Source organism: Eptesicus fuscus, chromosome 9 (genome assembly GCF_027574615.1).
Source record: "Eptesicus fuscus isolate TK198812 chromosome 9, DD_ASM_mEF_20220401, whole genome shotgun sequence".
Lineage (NCBI taxonomy): Eukaryota > Metazoa > Chordata > Mammalia > Chiroptera > Vespertilionidae > Eptesicus > Eptesicus fuscus.
In genome coordinates, this window is record NC_072481.1 from 77,789,754 (window position 1) to 77,816,603 (window position 26,850).

The following is a 26,850-nucleotide window of genomic DNA, read 5'->3' on the forward strand; positions in this document are numbered from 1 at the left end:
ATTTTAGGTGGAGGACAAATAATCTAACACTACTTTAACTTTTGAGCCAAGGTAACTGGGAGATGATATCATCTGGGCCCAAGAGACCTTAGTGATAGTCTGTAAATCTATTTTTAAACCCCTCCTCCCGCCCCCCCCAAAAAAAAGTGATTTGAGGTTTTTTATTCTATGGGACAGTTCTACACTCTTCTTACACCTTCTAAAACTGTTTCTGGACTGATGAAGACTTTCTTCAAACCCCTCAAAATCAACCCTTAAAAATGCTTATTTTTTCAATGACAAGCAATCTATATAACAACTAAGTCAAATACAGTTTATAAAATACAAAGCAAATAGGAGGAGATAAATATTTTAAATACAGAAGGAATGCTAATGGGAACAATGACCGAAATCAATGCAGTAAAAAGTCAACAACAGTAGAGCTGGATGTTTAATGTTATGTTAGAAAGGCAAATTTCACCAGAGGACGTATTACTGCCAGCAGGAAAGTCAGAGGTCTCTAATATTTTTTTGTCTTTCACTCTACTTTGAATCTCCTATTTATTATTTTTTTAGGTTCAAGGTTTGTATGGAATTAAGCCTTAATAAGGTAAATGAATTTTTCTATTGACATCTGTGATCACAAAACGTCAGGCCTATCACTTTTCACTATGTTTGATACTTCTGGAATAAAGATAAGCCCCAACACACACCATTCTCTCCCCACCCCTGCCACTTAGACGTGCATCTTCTCCCGGGACTTGTTGACAGTCTATTATGGGTAAAACACTGGCTGGAAGCCTGGGGATGCAAATGAACAAGCCACATAGAAGCTGTCCTCAAAGGACTTAAATTACTGGGGGGGGGGGGGGAGAGAAGAGGGGGGGAGATAAATAAGTGAAAGATCTACTCCTTGATCTTATCATTTATTATATTTCACAAATAAGAGCTAATTTTCTGAAATGTTTCTATCACACTTTTGGCTTTAGATGAGAGAAAGCTGGATTAGATTTAAAAAAGAAAAAAAAAAAGATGATGATTCAAAGTATTGAATTCCCATTCCCTTGCCATTTGGAACGAAGCTGCTATTACTCAAGGTCTGTCACAATTATAAAACTGAAATGTTTTAGTATGGCTATTGAAGGCTCCATCAGGCAACAGGTTAAAGGGGTACTCCTTTTTTAAAAATATTTATTTTTTTATTGATTTCAGAGAGAAAGGGAGAGGGAGAGAGAGACAGAAACATCAATGATAAGAGAGATAATCATTGATCGGCTGCCTTCTGCACGCCCCCTACTGGGGATCGAGCCCACAACCGGGCATGTGCCCTTGACTGGAATCGAACCTTCAGTCCACAGGCCGAAGCTCTATCCACTGAGCCAAACTAGCTAGGGTGGGCTACTCCTTTAAAAAAAATTTTTTTAAAGGAATCACAAAGCCTCTAAAATTAATTGTAAAAGGGAAAATCCTAGCGAATAAGAGATTATAAAAGGTATCTAATGGAAAAGGACTTGTGTGCTTGCATATGAGCCTAACCAATGATCACGGCCAACAGGGGGATGGGGGCATGTGTGGGGGGGGGGGGGTTTGGGATGGGAATGGGGGGCGGTTGATGACAAATATGTGATACCTTAATCAATAAAGTAATTTAAAAAAAGGTATCTAATGGTATAGAATTATTCTTTTCCTGCCAACCAAGAAATTCTAAATCACTCAAAATTCATACCAGGACATTCCTTTTTAACTTTTTTATTTTGAAATAATTTTAGGCTCACAAAAAGTTGTGACAACTATATAGAGTTCCTAAAGGCCATTCCCCCAACTTCTCCTAATGTTAACACCTTACATAACCATGGTTAATTATTAAAATAATAAAATTTTCATTGATACAAAATAATTAAACAATCTGCAGGCCTTATTCAAATTTCACAAACTGACCCACAATGTCTTTTTTTTCTTTTTCTTTTTTTCAGTCCAGATCCAATTCAGGACATCACCTTGCATTCGGTTCCCTTGTCTCCTCAGCCTTCTCTAATCTGGGGCAGTTCCTCAGTTTGTATGTCTGTATTTGTCTTTCATGACCTTGACATGTTTAAAGAGTCCAGGCCAGTTATTTTGTACACTGCTCTCCCATTTGGCTTTGTCTGATGTTTTCTCATGATTAAGTCAAGACTGTGCATTTTTGGAAGAACATCACAGAAGTAATATTGGGCCATCAGGAGGTAAATGAGGACAACCTGTCTCATTACTGGTGATATTAACTTTCTAACTTGGTCAAGGTAGCATCTGCCAGGTTGCTCCACTCTTTGTAACCTCATAGGGAGACTAGAGGCCCTCATCCTGGCCTGTGGGGATCGGGCCAAAACCGACTCCCCAACATCCCTTGAGGGGTCCTGGATTGTGAGAGGGTGGTTCTCGGGTGATGCACCCCAGAATCAGGCTCCCTCCTCTCTGGTTCCGGGTGTGTCACCCAAGAACCGCCGCTGCCAAGTGACTGCAGCTCAGCAGCTCCTGCATTGAGCATCTGCCTCCTGGTGGTCAGTGCACATCATAGCTACTGGCTAGTCGGCCGGTCGCTTAGGCTTTTATATATAGAGATATTTTGAGATGCTGCAAATATCATGTTTCTCATCATACCTCTGCCCACTAATTTTGTATCTATCAAAAAGTCTTACCTACTATAACACGTTAAGCGCCCAGCCTGTTTTGTCTTCCAGATGGAAAGTATAGTGTCAGTCACCAGTGACTGACTGGGCGCTTAATGTGATAATTATTACTGTGCTTATTTGCTTAATGATGATTTCTATATCCATCTCTATTTGTTCACTAGAATTCTGCTGTAAGGAAGAAATATTGGTAAATACAACATATATTTTCTTTTAATGAAATGGTTAAAACACAGAAGCTAGGGAAAGCTAGGAGAAGGTAAAAAAGCCCAGACTTTACTTAGGTTTGGCCCTTTAAATCATACCTCTGCTGCAGTTGCTTTTAAAAATTAAAAAACCAGGCTGAACATGAAACACAACGGATCACTATATCTAGAGATGGAATTGACTTCTTGTATATCATTACCAATCTTGAGGTGCTATGACTTGCAAAAATACTGGCAAGAGAAACAGCTCTAGTCTAAAGGATAAGTGTCTTATCACAATAATACAGAAACTAAGAATGTTTCCTATCTCAACCCAGAAAATAACTATTTCCTAACAGAAAAAGAAAAACGGCCCATTTACCATTCACCTGAGTAAACCAAGCTCATCTCTTTACCTATATATCAGTACTATGTTTCAAATCCTGGATGAAGAAACAAGAGGCATCATTGAGAGCCAGATGGCAGGGCCCAGTGGGAAAGTGAAGGGTGGGGAAGTCCTGGAATTCCAGGGCCAGGAATTTTTTTCACAGTTTCCTGCAGAGGGTGGGTTTGCTGCTCTCTTTTCACCCCTTCTGCCGAGGCTTCAGTCCCGCTTCCCACATCACTGCCTGCCTTTTCCCTCAGCTCACCTAGGCTAAAAGGGACATGCCCATGTGCACATCCCTGGGACACATTCGACCCATTGATGCTTATCTTCTTACATCTGCCCTTAGTTAAAAAAGAAGCTTAGAAACACCATTCTCCACTTATATGCAGCTTTTAAACAAAATTTTTTAAATGTTCTAGAACCAATTTCAACTAAGATCCCAAAGCTATCTATTGATCCTGGCACTGCAGATTCCTCTATCCTTCTCCACTTCAAAGTTTTACTCTTCTCCAGCCAACGTGTACTGCAGCCAAAGGTCATTATTATAGACAGACTTAACCCCATCCCCTTCAGATCCTGAACCTCAGTAACAGGGATACGGCCACTTGCCTGGGCACCCTCCTCTTTCCTCCGCCCCAGTTCTACACTGTGATAATAAGAGATGGCAAGTGCAGGCAGTGCCAATGGGTGATTTGGGGGGACCATTCGGATCTCTAATTCCAGCAGCCACCCTCAATGAGCATGCAATATGAGTAAAAACTGTGTTTAATTTACAAATGTAGCCTTAAATTCCCTAGCACTGTACCCCCACCCCAACCATCCCCTATCCTAGCCTTCCAGAGTGCCCCACCCTAAGTCCCTTCCTACCGAATTCTGGAGCCCCCATTCTTGGCGAGAGCAGCTTTCCTTCCTCTGGTGCCTGCTGTGCCACCAGCAGTAAAAGGCAGGCTGGTCACTCAGGGTCCTGAGCTTGAAAGGAGGATTGGTGGGTGAGAAGCTGTTCCCGGCCATCCACCGCCGGCTGACAGTGAGGAGTTCTATCCTTCAGGCCATGCCATGGTAGGTACTACTCAAATGAGTTATGTGCTCGCCGCTCAAATTCACATGGTCCAGACCAATGGCCCAGGCTCTCCCAGCAAGTGATGATACGTTACTTTCCTAAGACTGTAAGGGAACTGCTTAAAGTAGTCATCGCCTCTTTCACAAGGCTACTGACTTCGAGCAAAGGTCTTGCCTGAATGCAGTGATGCTGTCAGAACAATCTGTGTCCTGCCTTTCATAATTCCACGTTGGACAAGATCCCTGGATCAAGTATATCAGAAATGCCCTGCAGAGCTACAGCTGAACGTACCAGATGACACGAGGAAGGCAGGCTTTGCTTTTCCCTGCGTCCCGTGGAGCAGCTCCAGGGGCACGAGTCCTCCAGTGGCAGGACCTCCCCGCAGCTCCCAACACACTGAAGAGGAAGCTGCCTTTTCTACCATTTCCTGCATAAGCAAGGAGTTCTGCAACCGGGCATTAAACGCTTTGCTGATGAAGCTGTTCCTGATAAATGAGGCAGAGCCCCAGCTGAGCCAATTTGAAAGTATTAAGAAGGCAGGCAGGACCTAAAGCCTGCAGGAGGCAGACAGACCGAGCACAGCCAATGGTGTGAACTAGATCCATGCAGGGAAGCATTTGAAGGAAAGAGCTTAAATTCCTGTGTCCTTTGGAGATGAAGAAATGTTATACTTACAAGCATTTTCTAAGACAATAAATAATGAAGAACCATGTCTTGTAATATAAATAGCAGCAGGACAAAGGGAGCTTAAGCCTTAGCCAGAATTATTTTTAACAAGCAAAGTATATTTACGTATTACCTGTATAATTCAACATTTTTTAAAGGCAGAACATGTAGTCATGGAGGTACAATCCAGTCAAGCATAATGTGGATTTGCCCCCTTGTGATGTATTCAATAATATTTATATTAATGCATTAAGCGCCCAGCCTGTTTTGTCTTCCAGACGGAAAGTATAGTGTCAGTCACCAGTGACTGGGTGCTTAACGTGTTAAGAGCTCTATCCTATATAATAAAAGCCTAATATGCTAAGTGTCTGGTCATCCGTTCAACCAATCAAAGCATAATATGCTAATGATATGCTAAGGCTGCTCAACCACTTGCTATGACGTGCACTGACCACCAGTGGGCAGACAGTCGACTGGTCAACCAGTCACTATGATATGCACTGACCACCAGGGGGCAGACACTCCAACCAGTAGGTTAGCTTGCTGCTGAGGTCCAGCAGATTGGGACTGAGCTAGATGGGCCGCACACGCCCTGGAGCCCTCCCACAGTCCTTTCCCAGCTGGCCAACCTCCTGCATCCCTCCCCAGCCCCGATCATGCACCAGTGGGGTCCCTTGGCCTGGCCTGCGCCCTCTCACAATCCAGGACCCCTTGGGGGATGTCGGAGAGCCGGTTTTGGCCCAATCCCACAGGCCAGGCCGAGGGATCCCTACTGGTGCACGAATGCACCAGGCCTCTAGTATTATAATAATAACTATATATGAGGAAAGGATCTAAAGGAAGTCAGAAAGGAAGGCAGTACAGTCCAAGTTCATGTGTGCATGTGGTATTTGCTTTGAAAGGAGTAGTCCCATATAAACTAATGAAGCTACCAATATCTCCAACATAACTTTCTATTCATTTCTCAATTCAAAATCAAAGACAATCACCACCACCACCATCACTCTTTTTTTTTTTTTACTCTGAAAATACAATTGTGGCAAGTTAACCCTACCAGACCGCTGTACCGATTTTTCGGTAATTTCCGAATCTGCCGCTATACCGCTATACCTAATTTTCGGTACTTTGTCTAGTACGTGAAAAAAATGCATCACAAACTAAAAATAACCAACCAGTCGTGGTCAAACCTCATGGTTAGCCATTGCAAATGTCTGCCCCCATGTGTTTGAATTGACTTTGTGTGGTTTAACGTGAAAAAATTCTGAAAATTCAACATTTGAGCCTAGATGAGGGGATGATCCCGACAAAATACCGCTTGGCCATCAAGCAGTATATCAAGGATAAGCCCACAAAGTGGGGCATCAAGTCTTTCCTTCTCTGAGAAGGTGAGGGTGGCTACATTTTGAATGCAGAAATCTACACTGGTGCTGCACCAATGCCTATAAAAGACATGGGCGCAGTAGGAAATACAGTCGTTCATCTCCTGACCTCATGTGCAATGGAAAATAAGTCTCATGTGCTTGTCATGGACCGGTTCTAGAACTCTGTAACCCTTGCTAAATATGCACTGTCAGAATTACACACAGGAATTGTGGGAACCCTGCAGCAAAACAGGAAGCAGTTTCCTAAGTCGCTGAAAAGTGTAAAAAAACTTGCTAGGGGTGACAGTCACTATCTATGTCAAGAAAGTGTAACATGTTTAGTTTGGCAGGATGGAAAGCCCATCACATTTATTTCGAACTACCACGATCCAGCCCAAAATGTAGTAATAAACAGAAGAAATAAAGATGGCAGTGTGCAAGAAATACAGATGCCACAGCTGGTGAAGGACTATAATAAATATATGGGTGGCTGTGACAAAAATGACCTTCACCGGTCTCGTCGTCATTACCGCTGGCCCCGGTGGCTTTTCATAAAATTTTTTATGTGGGCCAGTTATAATTCTTATATCTTGTATGCTTCAAAGCAGCAAGCTGCTTCAAAAAAGCCAGTTTATTTCACCAGATGTATTCAGAAACAGTGTCTGCAACTTATTGGTGGATACAGGACATCAGCCCACCGCCACCCACAAAAGGAACCCTGCCCTCAACGGATGACCCCAGGCAATCATTTTCCAGAGATTCCCCCTGGGACATCGTCTAATCATATCTGTGTTGTGTGCATGGGAAAGCACTCCAGGTACAACAAGCAAAATCCTGGAGTGTCTTACAAAGACAATCCATGCAAGAAGGTGAAGAGCAACAGCTGGTGCTCACTTTGCAAGAAGTACCTCTGTGTAAAACAAAGCTCATCCTGCTGGGTGGATTGGTACACAAAGGTGGAATATTGGCGCTAGATGAAAGGTAGACCTATTTTCCACAATGTCTCCAAGTTCCATCTTATTCTAACCACTTGTTTGCATGTAACCAACATTTTTCTATATCATGTTGGTTTTTTCTCTTTAATGCTCAGGAGCCCAGGTATAGGGGACGGTTAGGTTCAGGGCCTCAGGTCTGGTAGGGTTAATTAAGAACATGATTACCATACATACATTCCTGCCCATCTTCAGCCATGCTCTTAGCAAGACCAATAAGTACAGAAAGGTCAATTCACACCCTCAGGTCCACGTTACTAATCGAATGGGAAACAGACTTTAATAAATACCATACTTTCATTTACAATGTTTTTGTTTTGTTTTTTCAAATATCCTTTTGTAATTTTTAAGAGCCACCATGGATGGGTTTGTTTGGTTTTAACAGAGCCTAAAAGTAAAATTGTTTTTAGAGTAAAGCTGGGTAAATGGAATCAGAGCTAGGAAAGCGTGAATGAGAATGGGTCCAGTGGGGAAAGGGTAAGGATTAAAAAGTAGAAGACAACCGCAGGGAAACGTGGAAGAAAACGTCTATACTAAGAAAATCAGAAAAGGGACTAAGCTTTGTTCTAGAGAACTGTGAGATAAATGACGGCCTTTACTCACATTAGCCCTGACATTTGATATCCAAAGTGTTGATGGCTGATGGTTATTAGCCATATAAAAATCTAGAACAACACTATGCAATTGAACTTTCTGCTATGATGAAAATGTTCTGTTCTTTGCTGTCCAATCTGGTAGTCACGAGCCACATGTGGCTACTGAGCTCTTGGAATGTGATTAGTACAACCAAAAGAATGCATTTTTTTATGTTATCTAATTTTAATTAATTTCATTGTAAATAGCCACTTGAAGCCAGTGGATCAGACAGCACAGGTGTAGAATATAAGACTGTGATTCATTTCAAAGGCTTGTTTTGAAGCTTCACCAAACCATTCATTTCATTTATATTTAATAGATTTTGCATACATGAATTAAGTAAAATTTCATATGAAACACAGCTCTTGCTGCCTGCTCCATGTCATGCTTTTCACTTTTGTAATCAGTTAAACAGCTCTCTGCTGGGTCAGAAGCTATCATGAGCATAAACGGCACTGGGCCTGTCTCACTCACCTCTCTCTCCTGGCATGTACCAGGCACACTGTGCAAGCTTAATAAACACTTGCTCACTACTGGCCAAACATCAGAGAAGTCAAAAAGGAAGCATCTTTCTTGGAAGGATTAGGCATAGAAAGATGATCTGGAATACCTGGATCTCATTTTAAAAACTATTTGCAGGTTGCATACTAGTGTACTCTTGGTAACTAACCTAATCTTTCTCCACTTTAACTTTGTTCTGCCCATTATTCACACAAAAGTAAGCAATATTTCTTACTAGACTTTTACATATTCAATATTACATTTTTATTTTTTTAAAATGATTATTTCATGATTTTCTTAAAATAAGTCACTTCTAAACCATTATGTATTCTTTTTATTCTTCCCTAAAAAACACTTAAAGCTCACTTGTACCACTTTTGCTGATATTCCATAAGCTGAACACAGGACCTCCAGAGGTAAACTGATTAGAAGTGGTCTATAACATCTTTCTGACTGCTATTCTTACAAAGCAAAAAATTATATGTAAGAGTATATGTATTTATAAACAAAACATGTATATACACACATGCACATATACACACTCACACATCCACTCATATATACATATATAGCAACACACACACATGCACTATTCAGCTTCCAATGATCAAGTCCTTTATCATATACTAGAGGCCTAGAGCATGAAAATTCATGCACTGGAAGAGGGATCCCTCAGCCCAGACTGCCCCCTCTCACAGTCCGGGATTCCTCGGGGGCAGGAGGCGACCTGGCAATCAGGGGAAGGCGATGCACCCATCACACTTCTGCTGCTGCCACTGCCGGCAGTGTGAGCCTTGGCCGGCCCTGGTTACCTGAGCCTTGGGCAGCTGGGCAGCCACCATCCAAGACTTGCCTGCACCTCAAACTGGCCCTCGGTGGCTGGAGGTCTGAGGAAACTGGGGGACTCTGGAGGCAGGCGCGAGGAGTGGCCAGATCTGCCTGGAGGCAGGCCTGGCTGTGCCTGCGGCCCCAGCAGGGCTGAAGGGACTGGGCGCCACCATCTTTGAGGGCGTGGCAGCAATTAACATATCCCCTCCTTATTGGCTGTGGGTGCTGCCATCTTTGTGAGGGAGTGATGTTCAATTAGCATAGTCCCTCTTTATTAGATAGGATGCTATTATCTACCTAGCTCTACTCTTAGAGCCCTATAATTGTCGTGGTCAGAAGAACTGCATTAGATTTCTAGCTCTTCTACTTTTTTGGATATGTATGCACTTTTGGGCAAATTACTTAAACCCTCTGGGCCTAAGTTTCACCAGTTTGTTGAAAAGATTAGATAGTATACTGGCTATGAAAGCACCAGAAGAGTCCCTAATGAACAGCAGGTGTGCCGTGTTTGCTGAATGAATAACTTATTTCATCGGTTTCTTGGGACCTCTTTGAGACGCTTACCAACTCCCTACAAATGGATAAGAGTTGGTTATCTTCTCACTTACAGTGAACAGGCTATGGAGATTAAAGGCAGATTTAAGGGCAAGTTATTTATCAGGGACTGAAGAAACAAAGGAAAGGGATCTATCACAGTCTTAAGAAAATGGTGGGAGAACTCACAGAAAAAAGGAAGAAAGTCTGATGCCTGATAAAGATGAAATGAAAGGCCTTTCTCTGCTCTTTAAAGATGGTTCAGCTCAGGCTACCTTCCAGTTTATTGTCTGTGACTGTGGCTAACCCGCTGTCCGTTTATCTTCCAAGTATGAAAGATCACAAGACCACTCACTATTCAGCCTCCGAACCTCACATTTGGTAAATTTGATTTCTACACCTTTGCCTACCTGTTCTAGAGCTTCTTAAACTCTCAGAGAGCATTTATAAATAGAATTGAGGTAAACAGCAGCTTTAACAGTTTGTACAAAGAATCCAAAGGTGTGTAGCAATAAAGTACTTCTTTAAAAAGTTCACCTCTGTCATTTGTTTCTAGACTCTCTGTTAGGGAAGTACATAGAGTCAAGATCCTAGGAAATAAAGTCAAGATGAAAGAGGGAAAATCATGGCACTCATCCATACCTCAGCTTCCTGCAGGATCCCGTGGTTTAGGCACACCATGTCAGGGCAAGTGATGGGAGACCCACATCCGTCTCGGATTGCCAGCTGCATGTACTGTTTCAGGCACTGGAAGTTAAGACGAAAAAAGACAGACAATTACCTGCCGCATTACAGTAGCACAAAGGTTACAAAACCACCATGGCCTCTCTTCTTCCTTACTTGGCAGTCCTGGGGCTCTTGTACTCAGAAAACATAAGTTATCACAAGTGTGAATGCTAAGAGCCATCACTTTGGAAAGAATGCAGAGACCGGCAATTTGGTGTGACATCATCCTAAGAAAATTGAGTTTATTCAAGGCAGCAAATTCCTGTAGGCTCACATTTTACCCACCATAGATAGGGAAAAGCTTTCCTTCTTTCTTTTTTTTTTTTTTTTTTTTTTTTTTTACTTATTTGACTTCCCAGTTTAATTTTTACCTAGTGGTCCTCTCCCTCAAAGTTTGCCCAGAAATAGAACTGTGACCCTTGTGCTGAGCTAGCCAAACAGAAACAAAATGAAATTAAGTCAATGACTTATCCAGAACACCCTTAACAGCAAATACACCTGAAAAAGATCGTGTAAAAGACAATTTGGGAGACAACTATGGGCCTTGGTGAATACTATGGTGAGGAGGTTTGAGTACAACCTGGTTAAGGAAGAATTTAATAGGAAAACAGAAACCCAGAGGAGAAGGGAAGGGAAGGGAGGGGAGGGGAGGGTTGGGGAGAGGAAGGGAGAAGGGAGAGAAGAGAAGGGAAGAGGAAGAATACCAAGGACAACTTGATCTACTCATTGCCTGTTGCACCTGGATCTTGGGCAGTGGATGGAGATGTGAGTCAGACTAAGAAGGTAGGAGAGGGACTGATATAGCATTGTGGAAATCTCAATAACTCCTCCCTGCTCCCTCTCAACCCACCCTACATACCCACAGGAAATTGAAGGCCATAGTTTCAGAAGATAATGTTCTTAAGAAATCTGTAAGTTGGCTTCTCAATTTCTAGTAATTTGCTCATAATTGGTCAGCTCTTTGATATAAGCATGATGGGAAAAGACACCCCCAAAATATATAAGCTATTCAATGAATTAAGACTCTTACAAAGTGATCATCTATATATATAAAAGCCTAAGTGGACAACCAAGCGACCGGTAGACCAGTCGACCGGCTGGTAGCTATGACGCACACTGACCACCAGGGGGCAGATACTCAATGAAAGAGCTGCTCCCTGGTGGTCAGTGCGCTCCCACAGTGGGAGCACCGCTCAGCTAACAGACAGGCTCCAGATGCTGGGCTCACGGCTGGTGAGCACAGCTGCAGTGGTGCAAGCCTCTCCCGCAGCCACCCACCCTGCGCACCCGAGCAGCTGCAGGCACAGCAGGACCAGGATGAGCAGAAGCAGTGCGGCACCCAGCCTGGGCTCAGGCTCCTCCCCAGCCAGCTGCCTGACACTTCACGCACTACTTTGTGCTGTGTGGGATCGATGCAGACAGCGGGCTGGAGCCTACGAGCTGGCAGGTAAGGCCGGGCTGCGGAGATGTGGCAGTGCACTGATCCCCGCAGGCCAGGTCGAGGGACCCTACTGGTGCACAAATCCATGCACTGGGACTCTAGTTATTTAAAATTCAACTTGGATCTTTCAAAATTACACATTTATGTATCAACCTGTTACATTAAAAATATTGTTATTGCACCAACCTTTTATAAAAGCTTAACTACTAAATAAATTTTATGGTTAGAATGCTGATGATATAATTATGAAACCTAATCCTTTCATTGACCATCTTTATTCATTTTCTCCATCTGAAATTAAAATTCACATCACGATTGTATTTCAGAAAAATAATCATGTATTTATCTGACTGAAATTACTGTTTACAATGTACTGATGAATCAATGACTAGGGCAAATCATTTAAACCAGATTTGCATCTCTTTTAGTAGTTAATAACTCCCTTCTCCAAGGAGTCAAGTTTTTTCTATGATGCTCATCACTGGGGAAAAAAAAAAAAAAAAAAAACTCACTGGAAAATAACCTAAATATCCAAAATAATCTAAATAGCCAAGAACACATAAATAAATTATGCTAAATTCATACAAGGAAAGGTGAAGAATCACAAAAAATATTTTCAAATTCATTTCCCCTTATATTACAAATTTGTGAAGTTGAATCTAAGCTTTCCCAAGAGTTTACAATGAATGTTCTATTTGCTAATATAATGTTCTTAGGTGCACTGTAACCACAATACATAAAACCAATAAATTTTCAAGGTTCCCACAAATACTCTCCTGGCCACAATATTACATGACCCATGATTTTAGGAGAGAGGTTAGAGCTGTATACAACCAATGACAGGATGTAATTATATGAATTCCATTTACCCTGTTGTTAAATGCTAAGAAACAGTGGTTCGAGAAAGAGATTTGTTAAGTACTGGTTGCTAAGTAATGCTCTAGTGCAGGCACTTGACACTCCATCACTAGGGCCTGCATTTCTATTCTAAGGCAAAGAGGGAAAACAACCAACTCTAGTTAATGCTTCTTATTAAATTTTCAAGTACCTTAGGTTCATGATATATCTTCTATTAGCTTGCACTAAAAATTTGATCTTGAACTCCCCCTTTCTTCTTCAAAACCTCTGGCTAAAGCACAAAAAAACTGAAAACATACCCATGAACCCCTGTGCATGTTACACAAACCAAACAATTCCAGAAGAGACTGGCATCTAGCTTGTAAATAAACACAGAGGAACACAGAAAGAGAAAAGGAAAAACAATCATCATTTAGTTGCATTGAAAAAAATTATATTCCAATAAACAATAGCATTAAACAAATGTCTAAATATGTAATTTTCATAACAGCTAACAAATTCTACGAGAAGTGTTTCAAATAGAACATCTCAAATATCCTGATGACCAAAAAAAGAAAGAAAAAAACTTGTCTTTTATATTGTCAACATTTCACTTAATTAGTTTGATAGAACATAACATTATTTAGCCAGCGTCCTCAAACTACGGCCCGGGGGCCACATGTGGGTGTTTTTGCCGTTTTGTTTTTTTACTTCAAAATAAGATATGTGCAGTGTGCATAGGAATTTGTTCATAGTTTTTTTTAAACTATAGTCCCGCCCTCCAACTGTCTGAGGGACAGTGCACTGGCCCCCTGTTTAAAAAGTTTGAGGACCCCTGATTTAGGCCATGAGGTGCCATGTATAATAAAGATTATTCCTCAAAATCATTCCACAACCCTCAAGGATTCAAAGGAGATCTAACCAAGAATTTAACATCAAACACCCAGTGAGCCAGATGACTTGTATTATCTCTTCCAGCCCTGAGAGCCTATGAATTATGTACAGTGGGACCTTCCCAAAAAGTGGTTTCTCCTAGACCCCTTTCAGGGGCATATTTTTCAATGTACCAAAAAGCATTCTTTTTTTAAAAAAAGAATATGTTTTTATTGATTTGAGAGAGAGAGGAAGGGAGAGGGAGAGAGAGAAAAACATCGATGTGAGAGAGAAACCTCAATCGACTGCCTTCCAAACGCACCCTGAAGGAAGAATGAACCCACAACCTGGGCATGTGTCCTGACTGGGAATCAAACCAGCAACTTTCCAGTACATAAGACAATGCTCCATCAACTGAGCCACACCAGTTAGAGCCCAAAGAGCTTTCTTCATAGGTGTACTCATCTATTAGCTGGACAAGGCAAAAAGGGCTACAACATTTAGACAAAGAGATTCACCCAAAGTAATATACGTAGGTACATATATATTTACTCTAAAGTTGCTCATTCTCTGTCACTAGATTTTATACCTTTCTTTAAAATTTTCTCTAAGAACAAAAGCATTACAATGAATAGTGAAGGGAAGTGGAGTCTAACAATTAAGATTGAAGTACAAACTCTAAAGTTTCTTCAGCATCTTGGGCAAGTCATTAACATCTCTAGCTACAACATTTTTCAATTATAAAATGGGACAATACCACTTGCCGGGACTACTCTTACAGAAATAGTCCTTCGTGAGGGTAAATACATGAAAACACCATGAAAAGTAAAAAGAGGTATGCAAACATCCTACATAATAAAAGGGTAGTATGCAAATTGTCCCCTTGACCAGAGTTCTTCCAGGAGTTTTATCAGGGAGCAGGCCAGCCATGGGAAGGGAGGGAGGCCCCAGCCAGCAGCTGCTAGGGACCCTACCAGTGCACAAATTTCATGCACTGGGTCTCTAGTAAAGTATAATTGGAGAATAGAATAGATGTATCTGAATTACAGGTAGGCATCCTATATAATAAAGAGGTCATATGCAAATTGACCCTCACATCACAAGATGGCCACCCCCACATCGCCACAAGATGGGCACCCCCATGACATCACAAGATGGCCACCACTTGCCCCCACATTGTCACAAGATGGCTGGCAGGGGAGGGCAGTTGGGGGCAATCAGGCCTGCAGGGGAGGGCAGTTGGGGGCAACCAGGCCTGCAAGGGAGGGCAGTTGGGGGTGATCGGGCCGGCAGGGGAGCAGTTAGGTGTCAATCATGCCACCAGGGGAACGCGGTTAAGGGACTATCAGCCTGGCAGACAGAGTGGTTAGGGGCTTTCAGGCAGTCAGGGAGGCAAGTGGTTGGGAGCCAGCAGTCCCGGATTGTGAGAGGGATGTCCGACTGTCAGTTTAGGCCTGATCCCAAAACCGGCAGTCAGACATCCCCCGAGGGTCCCAGATTGGAGAGGGTGCAGCCTGGGCTGAGGGACAACACCCCACCCTGCAGTGCATGAATTTTGTGCACCAGGCATCTAGTGCAGAAATAAAAGTCCCCAAATAATGCCACCCCCAGAGGTTAGTTTCATGATGGTGGGGTGGGGAGGTGAGAGGAGAATATCTATTGATGGAAGGAAGGAGGTAATGTATACTATTAGCTGAAAGTTTAAATTGATCTTGGATCCTTCTAGATGCAGATGCTGGGGTTGTGAGGTCCAAGAAGGACTGGCAGACCAGCTGGATTGAAGCTGAGTTGGCGCACTACTGACCTTGGGTTTCTCATGCCTCACTCAGCCATAGATGGGAAGGAAGGTGGTGAGGGGAAAAGTACCTTGGGTATAAAAGTTCACTTTTTATCATTCCTGGAACAATGCTATACACTAAAATAAATATTTAACAAAACGCATACTAACATTTCTCTGCTTCAGTACACAATTACATCATAATGTCTCAAGAGTGTTCTAAATAACATCTTATATTTAGGCCAATACTCTGTTTATTCCAGTTCAGACTATTATCTCTACACATGATCCAAAAATAAAGTCTTTGTTGGAAGCTGTTGAGTTAAATTATTAATAAACTCAAGATGGTGTATCTCTCACAATTCAAAAGCCTTTTAACAAAGCAATCCGGTTTGAAATGTATAAAAGTTTGAAAATTTTCAAAGAAATCAATAATCTATAGCTAGACAACTTGTTTCCTGGTATAGTATTGTCCTAAAAAATTTTATAAAACCACTTGCAGAAACCTTGGCTCTTCACAAATATATTAACTAGTGACGGGCATCACCTTCCTACTCCTTTGCCAACCACATAGGACATCAGAGGACTGACAAGAAAACCTGGCACCGGATGATTAAAGAGAAGTCCCAAATCAAACAACAAGCCATAAGTACAGTTAAAAAAAAAGACCAGAATTTTACAATCTTCATCCTTAAGCATCTCGTATTCAGAAAACCTTCCTTGTCTCGTTCCTCAGTCTGGCACAATGCCCAGCCCATCGGCTCTCACAGCACAGTACTTTTCAAACTGGGTGCAAAGGTGTATTCTTGGGAGCCCGTGAGCTCTCCATCACAAGGTTTTTATCCATTTTATGCTTGTTTAATAATATTAATAAAAGTATACTTTGAACCATCTCAAGAAAAACACCATTTCTATTCCATTTCAATACTTCTTCAAGTCCTCACTGCTTTGCCAGATAAGAATGCTCTCATTGTCACGGGCAGATGAAAAAGCTATGGAAGTATCTGGACCCAGTGAAAGCTGTACACATCAAGATTCTTAGTGATTCCAACATAGAAGAGTGGTCAGATCATTGAATTGCCCTTTGTTCACTGGAACACACCAAACACAGAGCTTAACTGTAAAAAGTGCTTTAGTGGAAACTACTAGTAAACATCATCTGTCACATTAATGTTAACTTAAATTTTGTTGGTCTATAATTTTAGTTAATATGCAGCTTATATATTTATTCTGATGTTCTCATTTAAAAGACATAAGTCTAAATGTACTTGTACCTTGTATTATGTTTGTATAAGTTTAAGTGAGACTATAACAAAAGTCATTTATAGTAGCTCAGTATTGGAGTTTCAGTTCTTTTTCCCTTCAAAAGGAAACCCTGTAAATCCATCAAAAGGAGGAGAACGCTGTGATTCTCAGTGGCAATACAGCTTGTTATATGACATTTTCCCTTAGGGACTTACCAGAATATCAGACTACCCAACGAGAATTTTATAAACAGTACAAACACACACCCCTCTCCCTCTTCTCCAGAGAATTGGCTCTTCCTCCCTACTTCCCAATATTTCCGTCCCCAACTTAGGTAGTAACACCAGATGTTAACAATTGAATGATGTCATACATGTCAACAATGCAGCGCTTATCACCCTGCCCTGCAGGGGACTCTGGAACTAGGCGATCTCCCCAATAGCCCAGGGGTTCAGGGTCTGGATCATATCTCATTCCTCTTTATATTCCCTAGAAACATCTATCACAGGATCTGGCACACGGCAGACACTCAGACATCTGTGGGAGTTGGAAGGCTGACTCTACCACCTACCAGCTCTGTGGAAAACTTCTTCAGCTCCAATCTCTGAGACATATAAACCCAAACCACCTGCATCCTTCCTCCCTTTCCTCCTGACACACAGGAGCCAACTCTGCCTTCGAGGGCCAACTCCACTATTCTCCAGTTCCTATTTCTTCCTGCCTTCCAGAATATTTACCCTATTGATTATCCATTTTCTTTCTTATGTATTGAAATTTCCCCAACTCTATCGGTCCTTCTTCAGCAGTTAAACATGTCCAAAACTATTCTAGTCTAAGAAAAATAATAAAACAGCCCTCCCTTACTCCCTTTCCTGGCTAGATACTGACTTTTCATTCCTCTCCTCTTCACATTTAAAACAGTTGTCTGCCCTCACTTCCCTCACTCCTTCACCAACGCCATCACAACTTAACTGATGTGGCTGTCCAAAGCTGCCAGTGACCTCCATGCCACTGAATCCAATACACATGTTCTTCCTTCCTGACCGCTCAGCCGTAAGACACACTTACTCCACTTTCTTGAAATTGTCTCTTCCCTCCCCTTCAGAATTCCACACTTCTCTGATTTTCATTCTATGCTTCCTCTCTGCCATTCCTTCTCAACCTTTTTCATTTTTCTCTACAAGGTTTTTCAATGCCGAAATGGCAGGATGGTATCTAAACTCTCTTCTCCCTTTGCATTTTTTGGTCACCTCATTAACCACACATAACCACTTCCCTGCTCTGCTCTATAATCCAGAGACTATATTTCCCTGATTCCAGGAAGACTTGGCCAATGGGAAGCACAAATTGAACCAATTACCTAGTTGCTTAGCAAAAGAAAACACACACAAACACACACACACACACACACACACACAAACAAATAAAAAACTTAACTGAATTAACATCTTTAATTCTTATTTTCCTCAACCAAAGCTCCACAACCGAAACATGCCCCAAATCTAACCACTCCTCACCACTCCCATTGCAATTCAAATATCACCACCTATTTCAAGGACCCCTACAATAGCTTCCTCACTGGTCTCTTGGCTTCTATTCCACACAGCAGCCAGGGTGCTCTTTATATACATCTTTTAAAAATATAAAGCATGTACAGTCAGTGTGGCTCAGTTGGTTGAGCATCGTCCTATGGATGAGGAGGTCATGGTTTGATTCCCCAACAAGGCACATGCCTGGGTTGCAGGCTTGATCCCCAGTGGGGGGACGTGCAGGAAGCAGCAAATTGATGTTACTCTCTCATCGATGTTTCTATCTTTCTCCCACTCCCTTCCTCTCTCTGAAATCAATAAAAACATATTAAATATATATGTAAATCATATCTTATTCTTCTGCTCAAAACCTCCAATAAATGTGCATCTCATTTATTTTTTAAAAAGCTTTTCTTTGTAATGTATTTTTATTGATTTCAGAGAAGAGAGAGGGAGAGAGAGAGAAAAACATCAATGACGAGAGGGAATCATTGATTGGCTGCCTCCTGCATGCCCCTTATAGGGGATTGAGGCCGCAACCCGGGCATGTGCCCTTGGCCAGAATCGAACCTGGGGCCCTTCAGTTCACAGGCTGACACTCTATCCACTGAGCCAAACCAGCTAGGGCAAATGTGCATCTCATTTAGATTGCCTCTCAGACTCCTTTATCATGGCTCATAAGGTCCTAAATTTTCTACCAGCTACTGCTGTGAGTCCATTTCTACCACATTCTTTCTTACTCTGGGAATATGAGCCTTCTTGCTATTTCTTCAATATGTCAAACTTGCTCCTGTCGCAAGGCCTTTCTTGTGCCATTTCCCTTCCCTGGAATGCTCTTTCCCTAGATGACTCAATCCCACTTTATTCAGGGCTCTATTCAATGACCTCCTTAGATAGGCCTTCCCTGGCTAAACAGGCCAGCCTTCCCTCCCCTATCAGGCCTCCTTACCTGGTTGTATTTTTCTTCATAGCACTTACCACTACCTAATATTACTTATATATTGCCTGCTGCCACAATAAGGTTCAGCTATAAGCACAGGGATCTTGCCTGTGCCCTCTCACAGTCCGGGATCCCAGAAAACCATGTAGAAAGTTCTACAAAATGTATTATTGTTAGTACTAGAGGCCCAGTGCAAGGCGGGGAGGGGTCCCCTCAGCCTGGCCTGCACCCTCTCGCAGTCCAGAACCCCTTGGGAGATGCAGCAGTGCGCTAAGCAGCAGGAGGCCTTGGAGGATCTCGAATCGGGGCTGGGCACCATGCCGCTCACACTCATCCTGGCCCACTGCGCCTGCTGCCACGGAGTCGGGAAAGGGTCCCACCATGGCAGCTGCACTCACCAGCCATGAGCCCGGCTTCTGGCTGAGCAGCGCGCCCCCTGTGGGATCGTACTGATCACTAGGGGGCAGCTCCTGCATTGAGCGTCTGCCCCCTGGTGGTAAGTGCACATCAAAGCAACCTGTCATGCTGGTCATACTGCCATAATGGTTGCTTAGGCTTTTATTATATAGACTAGAGGCCTGGTGCACGAAATTCATGCACTTGGGGGGGTCCCTCAGCCCGGCCTGTGCCCTCTCACAGTCTGGGACCCCTCAGGGGATGTTCACCTGCTGGCTTAGGCCTGATTCCCCCAGGGATCAGGCCTAAGCCAGCAGTCGGACATCCCTCTTGCAGTCCAGGGCTCTCTCAATCCAGGACCCCTCGCTCCTTACCACCTGCCTGCAGCGGAGGCAGGAGAGGCTCCTGCCACCACCACTGCACTCACCAGCCATGAGCCCGGTTTCTGGCTGAGCAGCGCTCCCCCTGTGTGAGCACACTGACCACCAGAGGGCAGCTCCTGAGTTGAGCATCTGCCCCCTGTTGGTCAGTGCGCATCACAGCGACCAGTTGTTCTGCCGGTTGTTCCGCCAGGGTTTTATTATATGGGATAGGTAGCTAGTTAGTATTAATAAAGGGAGTAAGTGAAATCAGATATTAAGCCTAATAAACGAGGGAGGTAAATCAGACATTAAGCCTGACTCACTAGGAAGTTATACGGTTCCCTAGGGGACTGCCTAGGAGACTTAATCCCCGAAGCTGTCTCCCCAAGGGACAACCCACCAATATCCACGATTACAGAGGGACAGGTAAAACAATAAAGGGGACATTCCTCTGCTGGGCGCCTATGCAATAGGAGCCAGGATGGCGACCATAAAGGGACGGTAGTTAGCCTGGGGAAAAAGACCAAATTGTACTGGGGGTGGGCCCAGTACAAACCTGGGAAGAACTGGGAATGAGACTGGTCAGTTTGAAAGCCCCGGGTAATATAATCAAAGCCTAACAAAGGCCTCTTGCTGGGTAGCCTGGGTTTGCCTGCTAGTTAGCTGCAGCCACGCTGGCTCCTAGCGCAGGCCCAAGCATGAGCCTCGGTACAGAAGCACAGCACCAGGCGGAGAGCAGCCAGGAACAGGGACTAAGCCAGCCGGATGGACTAAGCTTTGGCACCAACACCCAGGGACAGGGAGTCTGAGATTTTACAGGACTCCAGGCCGGCTCTCTCTGGGCAGAGAATTCTCTGGGCAGGTCTGTATTCTGGGAAAGTCCAGAGGGGAGAGATAACGGTCTTAGCAAATGGAATGTGGCCTAAGCGAAAGGGAACATCTGTTGTGAAGTGGCCCAAAGGCCAGTTCCCAGGAGAGGGGTATCATTTCAACTATTTGATCAGACCTAACAACTGGCTCTTCTTCTGGGCTTGGTGAAGGGCAAGGCTGGGCTTCTTCCACAGTGGGTCAGAGCCGAGCCACCTGGCCGTGATGAGACACAGGGAACCTGGGGGCAGTCAAATATAAATCTTACCACTACATCTTATCCTCCATGTGTGGGCCCCTGGAAATGCTTCTCTCGTGACTCTGTGGACGGACCCCATTTCTAGGGGCAACATTACTGAATGACTTAATAGATCCCCAAGTCCTATCAATCCCTTTCCTAGTGATCAGGACTGTTCATCTCCATCTCCTCTGCCATGACTCTAGGCTTTCTGCGCTTTAGCCCATCACTGGTCTTCCTGTATGTGTTTTTACCTCTTTCTAATTAATTCTGCCCACTGCAGGCAAAAGAAATTTTTAAAAATCTAAGTCTGATCCCTACTCTCACCTGCTTAAAACCCTTCCATAATTGTAAACACTCTTTATTTCTCCTTTGTAGTACTTATTATAATTAAGGATTAAAAAACTAGGTGCATATAATTTCACTGTTCACTCATTCCACCTGTCAACATTACCAGAAATTTCAACCTTTAGATTTAATTAAAACCTTGTCACTGGAATGCTCCAGTCTCCATTCACATGTAATTATAGCACGAGGATTTTAATACAGGTTAGATAGGCCAGTTCCCTAGCAGAGGGCAGTGTTTAAAAAAAAAATAATAAATGGCAAACAGATGTTTTTATGAGAAGAAACACTGGAAACTATGGGACACTATTGGGAAGGGCAACTGTGATATTGTGAGTTATAATTAGAAATACATATTTGGTCTTTGTCCCATTTTTAGCATGAAGTTTCTAAAACGCTTGGAATTTCCTAAGTGGTGAAAGATATAGAGTGTCTTTTGTTATGTTAAGTTACTTTTGAAATGCCCCAGGTCACCAAAATAAGGGCTGGTTGCCAGGGGAACCAACCTTATCATTAGAGGGTTAGAATTTTCAGTCCCATCCTTGGAATGCCTGGGAGGGGAGAAGGGCTGGAGGTTGACCTGTTCACCATTAGACACTGATTTAATCACTCATGTCTATGTAATAAAACCTCCATAAAAACCCGAAGGGATGGGGCTCAGTGAGCTTCCTAGTTGGTGAATACATGGAAATTTCAGGAGAGTGACTCATCTGAGAGGGAATAGAAGCTCCATACCTTTCCTCATACCTTGCCCTATGTATCTCTCCCATTTGGATATTCCTGAGTTATATACTTTTATAATAAACCAATAATCTACTATGTGTAATGTTTCTCTGAGTTCTTGTAAGCTGCTCTAGCAAATTAATTGAACCCAAAGAGGGGGGTTCAATGTATTGGAGCCTCTAATTTATAGCCCATTGATCAGAAGCTCAGGCAACAACCTGGGCTTATGACTGGTATTGGAAGTGGGGAGGGAGCAGAGTCTTGGAGGACTGAACCCTTAACCTGTGGAGTCTAATGCTATCTCCAGACAGATGATGTCAAAATTGAGTTGAATTCTTGGACATACTACTGAAAGGAATTTTAGAGACAGGACAGGCAATTAGAAAATAAGGGGGAGTGGAGGTGGGAGTGGGGGGGGGCATGAGAGAGGAATGCATAGGTGATGGGAGGAGACAGCTCCAAGCCTGATGGCTTATCTTACATTCACTGAGGATGGAGGAATGTTACAAGACAAGGGGAGAAAAAAGAGGAAGTACCAGGTGAGCTTGAACTTTGAAACTGATACCCAGCAGCAAAGTAGCCAATTAGGAGAGCATGTGGGACATAAATTAAGCAAGGGTCCAATTAGAAAGTGAGATGGACAAAGAACTCCCAGCATTTATAAACTGGTAGACAAAGATACTCAAGGGACTGGACAGGTGTGTGTTTTTTTTCCCATTAGAGAGAGAGAGAGAGAGAGAGAGAGAGAGAGAGAGCAGATTTTTACTGATTTGGGGGCGTTTGTATATGCTTACAATAAATTTTTATACTTCTGCCTAAAAATCTTTTAGTCCAAGGAATTTTATTCTTCAAACTTCATAGGACAAGAACCCACAAGGAGAATCCGAGAGCTTGCCATTCCACGTTAACACTACTGGTGTCTGAGAATTGATTGGTGGTATGAGGGGAAGCTCCCCTCCACAAATACACATGTTTGAAAAGAGTACAGAAACCCAAAAGAGAAGCCTTAAGGGAAGGCCCTGGGCAAAAGGAAGAGGGATATTTCAACTAGAGAGTAGTGAACTTCAAAGATAACATTTATTTGCCTTACCTACAATTCTTAAATTTTAAAGTCCATTCAACTCACTTTAGGATCCTGTTAAAAATGCAGATTCTAATTCAGTAGATCTGAGTAGGGGCTGAGATCTTGACTTCCTCTTAAGCTCCCAGTTCTTGTTCATGCTGCTGGTACACTTACCATACTTTTCAGTAGCAAGGTCTAGGACAAAGACTCTCAACACTGGATAATTAATAGAGTCATCTGAGGAGCTTTCCCAAAGCCCAAAGCCTAGGTGACACCACAGATCAATTAATTCGGAATTTCTGCCCTGGCCTCTGTAGCTCAATGGTTGGAGCATTGGCCTGCACACCAAAGGAGTCTCGGGTTCAATTCCGGGTCAAGGGCATGTACCTTAGTTGCAGATTCATTCCCCAGCCCCACTCGGGGTATGTGTGGGAGGCAACCAATTGATATATTCTCTTACATCAATGTTTCTCTCTCTCTCTTTCTCTCCATTCCTCCTCTTCCTCCCCCTCCAATGGGAAAAAATATCCTGGGGTGAGGATAAAAAGGCCAGACATCAGTATTTTATATACATGTGTATGTATGTATGTATGTATGTATGTATATATGTGTGTATATATATATATGTATGTATATATATGTTTGTATATATATATATATAACAGTTTTATTGAGCTATAATTCACATACTATATAATTCACCCATTTAAAGTATACATGTCAATTATTTTTAGTATATTTACCGAGCTATGCTACTATCACACACATCAATTTTAGAACATTTCATAATCCCCAAAGAAACCCCATGCTCAATAATAGTTACTCCCTATTTCCCCTCCAAACCTTCCCTCCTCCCCAAGATCTAGGCAACCACCAGTCTACTTTCTGTCTCTATGGATTTGCCTATTCTGGACATTTCATATAATTGAATTTGTGACTTGCCTCTTTCATTAAGTATAATGTTTTCAAGGTTTATTCATGTTACAGGATGTATAAGTATTTCTTTTTATTGCTGAATAATATATTTACTTATACTATATTTTATTTATCCATTCATCAGTTAATGAACATTTGAGTTATTTCCATTTTTGTTATTATATTTCATGTAGATATGTTTTCCTTTCTCTTAGGTATATACTTATACTTGGAGTTGATGTGGTATATAACTATTTGTCTTTTGAAGAACTGCTAGACTATTTTCCAAAGCAGCTGCAGCATTTTACATTCCCACCAGCAGTGTATGAGGGTTCCAATTTCTTCAGATCCTCACCAAAACATGTTATTGTCTATCTTTTTTATTTTAGCCAATCCTAATGGTATCTCATTAGGGTTTTGCTTTGTATTTTCCTGATGGTTAAGTATTTTGAGCATCTTTTCATGTATTCATGGGTCACTTACATATCTTCTTTGGAGAAATGTATATTCAGATCCTTTACCCATTTTTAATTGGGTTATGTTTTTATTATTGTAAAAGCTCAGACTTATAAGAGCTCTTTATATATTCTACATATGTCCCTTATCAGATAATAATGCACAAATATTCTCTCATTCTGTGGATTATCTTTTCACTTTCTTAATGGTGTCCATTGAAGTATAAAGGTTTTTCATTTTGATGATGTCCAATTTATTTTTTTGTTATTGTTGTTCATGCTTTGTGTAAGCCAAGGTCATGAAGTTTTTTTCTATTTCTTATATTTTCTTCTAAGAGTTTTATAGTTTTAGCTCTCACAGGTAGGTCTATAATCCATTTTGAGTTAATGTTCCATGGTGTGAGTAATCAGTCCAACTTCATTCTTTTGCAAATGGATATCCATTTGTCCCAGAACCATTTATTGAAAAAATATTTTTTCTCCTTTGAATTGTCTTAGCATCCTTGATAAAAATTAAGTGACAATAAACATGGGAATTTATTTCTGGACTCTCAATTCTACTTCACTGATCTACCTGTCTATCCTTATGATAGTATCACACAGGCTTTATTATTATAGAGCTATGGTAAGTTTGAAATCAGAAAGCAAGTTCTCCAACTTTGTTCTTTTTCAAGATTTCTTTGGCTTTTCTAGGTCCCTCAAATTTCCATATGAATTTTAGGATCAGTTTGTCAATTCCTACAAAAATGATAGTTGGAATTTTCATAGAAATTGTGTTAAATCTATACATCCATTTGGGAAACATTGTCATTTAAACAACATTAAATCTTATAATCCATAAATATGAGGTATCTTTCTAGTTAGTCCTCTTGAATTTCTTTCAACAATGTTTTATAGTTCTCAGAGTTTAAGCTTCGCACTTCTTTTGTTAAATTTATTCATAAGTATTTTATTCTTTTTTATATTACTATAAATGGAATTGTCCTAATGGTATTACCATGTTACTCTTTGCTAGTGTACAGGAATTTAATTGATTTTTGTATATTGATTTTGTATTCTGCAACCTCGTTGAACTAGCATCAGTATTTTTAAACTCTCAAAATGATTTCAAAGTGCAACCAAGTCTGAGAATCATTAGTTCAATACCATTAGTTCGCTCAAGTCTAATCAAGGGAAATATGTCCATCATCACTGCCCTTATGTCATTTTGTAATATTCAGAGGTATAATGTCCATAGGAACAAAATAGGGCTGTTACTTTTTCTGGATAAGGGTAGTAGATCCACCTTGTAAGTTTGAGATTAGTCAGTCAATATGTGAAATTAAATCTGGGCCCCACTCAAAAGTACTCCAGTTCCCACCAAGCAAGAGTTATCAAACACTTTTATCTTTATCTCAAGTGATCATGAAACATCTAAATTAAGAAATTCAGTGACAGAAATAGTTGTGAAGAGAAACCCACTGGAAATGCTGCAGCCTTGTCCAGTCCTCACAATGAAGCCAATTAAATCTGCTACACTGGAAGGACACTTCAATCATAGCAGGGAGCAGGCATTAGCATTGGAAAGATCTGCTTCCAACATAAGAGTTACTGAATTCAATCACTCCTCAACTGACCTTTCAGAGGCTTTTCCTTTTGTCCCACCTCTGCTGCCTTTCATGGACTCTGCAATTCTTAATTCTTATACAATTCCAAAGAGATCCAACTGTGCCAGATGCTATCTTACAACACAGTATACCCAGAAAAACAACTGATGGTTCCAGAAGAAAAAAAAACAAGAAGGCTTGCCAAGTTTACATCCTTCCATTTCCTCCAAAGAAACATTAGACCTCAGAACTGCCAGCCTTCAGTTGGCCCCCAGACCCCATCCAACAGGCCCAGGATAGGCAATGAGAGTAAGCACACACCAGATTAAATGTCGGCAAATCCCACTAAGCTCATTTGTCACTTTCTTCCTCCTCTTCCTCCTGTGTACCTAAGGAGTCCTTATTTGAACTTTCAGGCAGCTCTTCTGATTCTTAGAACACACATAAGGTTTCAGCAGTAAGAAAGGAACAAACCACAAACACCAAATTAATAAAGGGTCAAGAAACTCCTTCAGCCATGACGTAGGATTATACAAATTATCTGCATAAAATATGATCATTCAACCAATCCGAGCAAACACACTGGAGAATGTAGTACTTAACATTTTACTAGAGAAATCACTGAGTATTAAAACTATACCACTTAAAGGATAAAAGGATAAATGGATGGGCAGATGTATGATAAGGCAAGTAGAGTAAAAATTAATGTTAGAATCTAAGAGGAGGTAAAAATATA

General features: G+C 41.8%; 1 protein-coding gene across 4 annotated transcripts in view; it reads right to left on the bottom strand.

Annotated features, from left to right (window-relative positions):
• RNF144B (ring finger protein 144B) overlaps positions 1-26,850 on the bottom strand; it is a 128,639-nt gene that overhangs the window by 19,789 nt on the left and 82,000 nt on the right. For all 4 annotated transcript variants that reach the window (XM_054721436.1, XM_054721437.1, XM_028152344.2 and 1 more), the window contains one exon: positions 10,439-10,543. In XM_054721436.1, the coding sequence (XP_054577411.1) occupies positions 10,439-10,543 (105 nt within the window). The remainder of the gene's footprint in view (positions 1-10,438; positions 10,544-26,850) is intronic.